At 43.1% G+C, this 8,815-nt stretch overlaps 1 protein-coding gene across 1 annotated transcript; it reads left to right on the top strand.

Annotated features, from left to right (window-relative positions):
- The first annotated feature begins 504 nt into the window (after positions 1-504).
- LOC122775178 (zinc transporter ZIP1-like) lies at positions 505-7,289 on the top strand. Its single transcript, XM_044034973.1, has 4 exons — positions 505-653; positions 2,729-2,987; positions 3,276-3,406; positions 5,044-7,289. The coding sequence occupies exons 2-4, from the start codon at positions 2,807-2,809 to the stop codon at positions 5,710-5,712; spliced, it is 981 nt and encodes a 326-aa protein (XP_043890908.1). The 5' UTR covers positions 505-653; positions 2,729-2,806; the 3' UTR covers positions 5,713-7,289.
- The last annotated feature ends 1,526 nt before the right edge of the window (positions 7,290-8,815 follow it).

The raw sequence follows: 8,815 nt of genomic DNA, 5'->3' as shown, positions 1-8,815 counted from the left end.
CATTATAAATATATTCAGTCATCATCTACCGCTTTATCCTCCACCAGAGGGGGGTGCTGTGCCAATCTCAGCTACATCGGGCGATAGGCGGGATACACCCTGGACAGTTCGCCAGTCCATCGCAGGGCCACACACAACTAGAGACAAACAACCATTCACTCTCACACTCACGGTCAATTTAGAGTGTCCAATTTACCTAATCTCCACATTGCATGTTTCTGGACTGTGGGAGGAAGCCAGAGAACCCATGCAAACTCCATGCAGAAAGGCCCTTGTTCCAACCGGGGCTCGAACCCGGGTCTTCTCGCTGCAAGGCGAGAGTGCTAACCACTACACCACCGTGTGGCCCTATAAATATAGTAATCATACTAAATATTCACAAATAAATACATATACTTTTAATTAATTTAAACAATGAAGCTTTTATTTTGAAAACAGGAAGTGTGCCGTGTTGCCGTGCCTCTGCTTCAACAGCTTGACGCGGGATCAGCTGATGGGAACTGAGTCACCAAGCACTTCCCGGACTAAAGTGTGGAAAGTCAGCGAGAAGAAAGGAACCGTGTTATGCCTTTAAACAGTGGAGAGTTCTGGACTTTAATGTGATCATCTGGACTTTCATGTGATCATCTGGACTTTCATGTGATCACCTGAAGGTAAGAAAAGTAGAAAAGTATTTTTTTGAGGATCCGATGACTCTTAAACTAAAGTTCGTACGCAGCCTGTTGTTGTTGACACAGTCTGACCGGAGGTACAACTAGTAAAATATTAACACACAATGATAATACAACTGTCAAATGATTATAAATGAATTACAAACCAAAAAAGTAGGTTTTTAACTTGGTTGTTTCACGTATGCTGACTTTGGAAAGTAAAGTTTGCTTTGTAATTCCCTCGCTACCAAAGTCCATAGAGAAAATCCCTGTTTTTAGCCCACTGGGACACAGGAGCTGCTGGGCTGCTGCTGCTTCGTGTGGTCAGTTTATGTCAATGGGTTAAACCTGAACCAAGGATTTCAAACACCGAATTGACAAAATAATACGTTTGAATTTACTGACATTGGCAGCAGTGGATCAACGACTCCTGTGAGCTGTGATGTTAAATTTGTTGGTTTTCTCTATGGAGTTTGGTGCCGGGGAGCGAACTTCAGTTTCCAGGTAGAAACTGCACTCTAGATAAGATAAATGAGCAAAGACAGCTGCAGGTCATCATAGACTTAATAATCTGTGGCTAAAATCTGTTTTTTTTTGTCTTGTTTCCATGGTTTTTTTTCACATGTCTGTTGTAAAAAGCAGAATATGATGAAGTCAGTGTTTTCATGGAGCAGCAGACCTGTAAGGTGCACATGATTGACAGTGTGATGGAACTGAACTCTGTTCCCTGAGCTTTATTCTCCGGGTTTATTATTAACTTTATTGACACAGGCATGGGCCACACGGTGGAATAGTGGTTAGCACTCTCGCCTTGCAGTGAGAAGACCCGGGTCTCTGCATGGAGTTTGCATGGGTTCTCTCCGGGTTCTCTGGCTTCCTCCCACAGTCCAAAAACATGCAATGTGGAGATTAGGTAAATTGGACACTCTAAATTGACCATAGGAGTGAGTGTGAGAGTGAATGGTTGTTTGTCTCTAGTTGTGTGTGGCCCTGCGATGGACTGGCGAACTGTCCAGGGTGTACCCCGCCTATCGCCCGATGTAGCTGAGATTGGCACAGCACCCCCCGCGACCCTCTGGTGGAGGATAAAGCGGTTAGATGATGACTGACTGACTGACTGACACAGGCATGATGTGAGCAAAACGGTTACTGTGAATAAATAACGTGGTGCTAATTATCGTGATAAATGTCAGAAAATTAAAGATGGATTAAAACTGCATCATTTCCAGGTTTGACGAGCACCGATCAACATTTTTTAAGGTTTTCTGCTATTTTATGGACCAAACGATTAATCGAGAAAATAATCAACACATTAATCGATTATGAAAATAATCGTTAGTTGCAGCTCTAGGTAGAGGTTTGTCTGCTTATCTGCCTACCTTTCTTTCCCTCATACCATCCTTACCTACCTACTGTTATTACCAATCTACCAACCAAGCCACCTACATACCGACCTTAACTACCTACCCACCTCCCTGCCTTCTGTACTTACCTACTAACCAACCCACCATCCTTATCTACCTACCTACTGTTCGTATCTACCTACGTGCCTTCCTTACCTACCTACCGTTATTAACTGCTTAGCTATTAACCTACCCACCTAATTACCATATTTATCTACCAACCTAAAGAACACTCATTACCTACCTACTGTTCTTACCGATCTACCTTCCTATCCTTACTACATACTGACCTTAACTACCTACACACCTCCCAGTCTTCCGTACTTACCTACGTTCTTAACTACCTACTTACTAACCTACCCAGCTACCTGCCATCCTTTCCTTCCTACCTTTCTATCTACCTACCTACCTACAGAACACTCCTTACCTATCTTCAGTTCTTACCTATCTACCTACCTACCATCAACTGAGCTACCTACCTGCCTTCCTTACCTACCTTCCTACCCTTCTTAATTACCTACCTACTAACCTACTTTCCTACTGTCCTTATCTACATACTGTTCCTACCGAACTAGCTACCTTCCTTCCTGTGTTACCTATCTACCTTTCTGACCTACCTGTCTACCCTTATTCCTTACCTACCTTCCTTTCCTAACTACCTTTTCTGTCTGACAGACTCGATGGCAGGACTTTGAGACTCGCTCCACCCACGGCCTGACAAACAGAGCAGGTGCAGAGAAACTGGAATCAAAGATGGCGTCCTCTGTCCTCCTGTCTCCTGGGAAGACAGCGGCGCTGCGGGTCGACCCGGCCAACGTCCCGACCCTGGAGGTCAAACTGGGAGCACTGGCGGTGCTGCTGTCCGTCACACTGCTGTTTGGGTTCGCCCCGCTCTGCATCGTTCGGGGGTCGGGGCGCTGCAGCGTGGACCCAGGTGAGTCAGAGGAGAAGATCCACGTTTGAGGACAAAACCAAATATTTGTCCAAAGACACAAGAAAGTAAAGTTGAGTGTTTTTGTTTTTTACAAAAACATGTAGCCAAAGTTACAGCAAGCATTTACGTGATGTAAAGATATGAGGGCAGCTGTGGTGTTGACCCTAGGGCTGACCGGAGGGAGTGGCATGATGGCACTTTTCTGGCTCCACCCCCCACTGTTAAACTTGACCAATAAGATCTCGACCTTTTGTCCCTCTGCTTTAATTCTCACGTGGTTTGTCGCAGATCTGCAACGTCGACTGCTCAGTCTGATCAGCTGTTTCGCTGGCGGAGTTTTCTTTGCCACTTGCCTGCTGGACCTGCTGCCGGACTACCTGCAGGCCATCGACGAGGCCTTCAGCAACGCAGGGATCACAGTAAGACCACATCTAACCAGATTCAACCAGACCTGATTAGGCCAGGCCAAACCAGACCAGGGGTGAGATCAAGTCCAGTTAGATGAGATTTGGCCAAAACAGACCAGAGCAAACTAGTTTCGAACAGACCAAATCAGACCGGACCTGACTAAGGCCAGACTAGACTGACTGAACCAATCCAGATGAGACCAGGCCAGATAGACTTGATTAGGCCAGACCAAACCAGATCAGATCAGATCCTTCCAGACTGGACTAGAGCAAACCAGATTCGACCAGACCTGACCAGATGAGATCAGGCCCAATTGGACATGATTACGCCAGCCCAAACCAGAGCAAACCAGATCAGATCCCATCCAACCAGACCTGATTAGGCCAGACCAAACTGACTAAATCAAACCAGATTAGGCCAGACCAGACCAACTAAACCAAACCAGATGAGACCAGAGCAAACTAGATCCGCTTCCATCCAACCAGACCTGATTATGCCAGATCAGACCGACTAAACCAAACCAGACCAGATGAGATCAGGCCCTTAAGCCAGACCAAACCAGGTTAGACCCTTCCAGACCACACTAGAGCAAACCAGACTGAATCAGACAGGACCAGGCCAGGCTAGACAAGATTAGACCAGCTCTGACCAGGCCAAGTCACACCAGATCAGATCATACCATACCAGATCAGATCTATCCCAGGACTCAGTTCACACATTTTGATAGGAGATAATCGTAAGAACAACGACACATTTTTACGAAGCACATGATAATAATGAAGGTGTTCAGAAACTTGATTTAAAAAAAGAAAAAAAAGGTACATGACGTAACAGGGAAATCCCCGGAAGTCCAGTCCAGTCTGTCTTATCTCGATGACGCATGCAACTGCCTTCAGCCTCAGGTTCTTCTGCCTCAGACCAGCTCTGAATGTGGTCTGAAACGACTGGATCTGGATTTTTAAAAACCTTTAAAAGCTGAACACTGTGACCGGATGTTTCATCTTTATCTCTGATGTCAATCTTATCCACATCCTCTGTTTTCCACTCGTCAGTTGTTTGACATCCTGCGTCGACTGGCAGCAGATCAAAAAAGACTTAAAAGGTGCAATGAAGTGTGACATTAAGATGTTGTATTCATTGCATTAGAATGCCCGTCCCGGCTGTAACACCGCGTTTGTGAGTGATTCATTAAAAAAGCTTGTGGCGAGACTCCCACCTTCAGTTTCCTGTCTGAAAACTCGCAATTAAAGCTCATTAAAGTCATGAAACCATTGTGTCATGAGTTCACAGTGTTGATGAACTCTTATCAGCTCCATATTCCCGCGCTGCATCCTGATCCATTAACATGTCGCTGAGAAATACACACCTGAACTTGTTCAATGGGACTGAACCATGTTATCGCATCTGTAATCTGGATCAAATCCAGATGAGACGGTAGACTATTTGATCCAGCAAAGTTTTCACACATGGTAGATTCTTACCAAAATTGAATGGGAACACACCTGGGTGATCACCTACCCATCACAAACAAACGAAGTTGCAAACAGCAGGACAATTTACTGAAGGAAAACACAACCTCGTTGGTGGAGATAGTAATCACCAAAAATGACACACTGCATATTTAATTTGAGCTTGTCTTTCCTCACAGCTCCAGTTCCCTCTGCCCGAGTTCATCGTGGCCATGGGCTTCTTCCTGGTCCTGGTCCTGGAGCAGATCATCCTGGCCTTCAAGGACCAGTCATCGTCACATGTGGAGGAGCGTCGGTCTCTGCTGGTGGACTCCAGTGTCCAGGCAAGCGACCGAAACCATCACCACCGTCGAGGATCCAGGGACAGTGAAGGTGGCCACTTCCACGTGGACTTCAGCTCTCAGTCAGCCCTCCGCGCCTTCATCCTGGTCTTCTCGCTCTCTCTGCACTCCGTGTTCGAGGGGTTGGCGGTGGGGCTGCAGGAGGAGGGGAAGGAGGTTTTGGAGATCTGCCTGGCGCTGATAATCCACAAGAGCATCATCTCCTTCAGTCTGGCCTTGAAGCTGTCCCAGAGCCGTCTGAGGCGGTCTGTGGTGGCCGGCTGCCTTCTGCTGTTCGCAGTCATGTCTCCTCTGGGCATCGGCCTGGGCATCGGTCTCACCGACACCAGAGCGCACCAGCTGGCTCGCTCCACACTGGAGGGACTGGCCACGGGAACCTTCATCTACATCACCTTCATGGAGATCCTGCCCCACGAGCTCAGCTCGCCCAGACACCGCATGCCCAAGGTGGCCATGCTGCTGCTGGGCTTCGCTGTGGTGACCGCTGTGCTCTTCATCAAACTGTAGCCATGGCAACGCAGAGAATCGGCAAGAGTTTGCGCATTTGACGACAATCTTGTCTCCCTGATGCTACGTTTTTATAGAAACAAGGCAACAAACCTCAGTCTGCTTCATGAGGCCCGAGGTACAGAAACCAAAATCCAGTCACATTCACAAACACACTGTTAAATTCAGCCAAATACGATGTTCATTATCAATCCGATACCAGATTGCATATCAAAAACACGTACGTCAAATAAAAGAGCGGAAAAGCCAAGCGGTTTGGTAAAATTTGGTAAAAAAGACCTGCCTGGCTAACACCCGAATGAGTCACCCCCCCGCTTTCAAGAGGTGTGACCAATGGACGTAGATCAATATGCTTCTCTACGCAATTGGGCAAACCTGCAACCACTCAGAGCAATGAGCTGGACGACTTATGCACGTGACAGTAATGGTGTCTCACGGCTTTTTACTGGGGAGCTTAAAAGTGGAATCAGCCATGTTGGACGTATACAAATGCTGCTAGACATCGCGTCTCTGTCGCCATCCTTCTAAACCCGCCTCTAGTGCACCACGCCAGTAGTTTGGGATTAGTTCCGCCCTTTTTTTCCTTTTTTTTTCTTTAGTTGATCCCGTAGTTGGCCAAAGCGGCGTCGTTGCCGGACACATCTGCAGAATCGCTGGCCGAGAGATACTCAAGTCTCTGATAATGGCATCGGAAATGGTGATGAAAAAGTTGATCGGGGACCATATACTGAATTGACGCAAACTGGATTTGAAAATCAGGGATTATTTCCTGTGTCCGCGTAGAACTGTTAAAAAAAAATAAAACTTTTTACCAGATAGTCTGGTAATGTGACCCGAGTCGTAAATGCATTTTCCGATGTAAATGGAACGCAGCATTAGCATGCGGCTAGTTGTTAGCATTCCTAATCTCCGTGAAAGATTCTAATCATTTTAGCTGTCCTCGTCAGTCCAGCAAATTTATCGGCCTGGATTTCGCAAATTATTATTTAAATTTGTTTTGGTCTCTGTTTTCTTCTATTATTTCCGGGTATTAGCCGTGGGGGTGGGGCAGAGAACCCTGGTCTGTGTTAGTCCGACTTTGGGAAATCTGTTTTAATACATTTTCACTCATGTTTATCTGTAGTTTTGTAGTCTGATTTCAGTTGATGAGATATTAATTGTTTGTTTCTTGACTGAATGACTCAAATATGTATATATTTGAGTCATTCAGTCAAGAAGTGGATCAAAAAGGTTTTTTTTTGTGGAAATGAAACCAAACTGTAATAAAAAAAAAAACAGTTTCCAAAAAACCTCCAGCCTTAAAATTCACACGTTTTTATTTTTAAAGGGAAAAATATATATATATATATATTTCGGCGACTTTGATTAATTTAATTTCCATGATGCCAAAGGAGTGCAGACGATATTCTTTATGAAATCATCTTTTTTTGTGTGTGATGACATTAACGTGTGGTTTTTAAATCACTGACAAAAGTGTATTTTTGTAATTCTGTCACCAAAGGACCAGAGAGCTGAATGTGTGCAGTGTAATATTTGTTTTTGTGAAACAACATGAAAGAATTAAACAGAAAATTGTTTTTATATCGCACAGTGACTCATATTTTCCATTTTTTGTAAATTAAATTATTTTCTTTTTAATTCCGCCATCATTTCATCAGATAAGATAATAATAATTATTAATGTGGATTAAATAATAATGTTTTATATTCTGCTGGACAGTTGAAAATGGTAAAAAACTGCTAAAAAATGGGCATCACATATTTTATATGAATATTAATACAATATTAGATATTGAATAGCTTCCCTGTCATGTGACCTCTCCAAATCCAATCATTTAATCTTAGACAAACAGGACACACCTCATTTTTGGAAATTTTAGTGATTTATGTAACTATTTTAAAAAAAAATTTAATATCAGTTTTAATTCAAATTTTAATTTTTTTTGTATTTCCACCGACTTTACTCTAAACAAGCAGGACACAGCTGTTTTTGTTTGTAATATATGCATATTTCAATAAAAAACAACAAACAAAAACAATTCAAATACAAGACTGTCCACAGAGCTGTCAATTTCATTAACTAAATTAATTTACGTTCAATGTTTTACGTGTGTATACAAAAAATACCTTAAATATTTTTTTTTAAAAAACATTTAATTTTAATATTTCAATTTCAAATTGATCTCGTGCGATGACTGAAATCAACCACCAGAGGGCAGGATTATCATCTGTCCAGCCACGGGAAGGCACATTTCCAACAGTCAAAAAAATCAGTTATCAACACAAGACTTTGCAGACAACGTAGGATTCTTACGTACGTAACGTAAAATTATGTAACTGTTATTATTATTATTATGTTGTTATTGTTATTAATTAAACATTTTTTTTAAATGTTATTACTTCTTTTCTGTAAAAATCCCCGAGCAGAAAAGCGAAACTGAACTAATCACGACCACCGGAAGTTGCTTGCAGCGGCTCACTGGTGGGGTGCAGCAGCCGACACTTGCCGCCAGAGGGCGCGCCGCCACTTGCTCCCACAGATCAAAGTTTGCGTGATTCGACAGGATGACTCACTCAAATCCTTTGTTTCAGAAACCAAAGTAAAAGGCTAAAAGGGAGCTTGTTCACGCCCCTTTCCTCGACCTCACGCAACCTCGTACAGGTGAGAAGCTGTTGCCATGGCGACTCGACCAAACACCTGAAACCAATATCTATTTTTTTTCGTTACACTGCCTGAAGCAGAATTTTGTAATAATAGTCAGAAATAACAGTAACGTCAGGGCCAATTTGTGAAAATGTCACTGTGCATTAATTAAATTAGATTTTCTGTTTTGAAAAATAAAGCTTTGGCTGTAATATATCTTCTTTGTTTCTGCTGCGGTTTTGTGTTTTAGTTGTTCTTGTCTATTTTTTGTTTGTTGTCGTTATTTACGACATGAATTATAGCTACTTAGACGAAATAAATAGATCATTTAATATATAAATGATCTAAAAACTATCATCTTTGTTTATAGCACTTTTTAATTCTTGACGAAGATGAGTGAGTCATTTTGAAAGTGACAGATTTCGGCGCACACTGTTTTTTTTAACGTTTTGGTGCCTGG

Source organism: Solea senegalensis, linkage group LG9 (genome assembly GCF_019176455.1).
Source record: "Solea senegalensis isolate Sse05_10M linkage group LG9, IFAPA_SoseM_1, whole genome shotgun sequence".
Classification (NCBI taxonomy): domain Eukaryota; kingdom Metazoa; phylum Chordata; class Actinopteri; order Pleuronectiformes; family Soleidae; genus Solea; species Solea senegalensis.
This window is presented reverse-complemented; position numbering and strand designations above follow the sequence as displayed.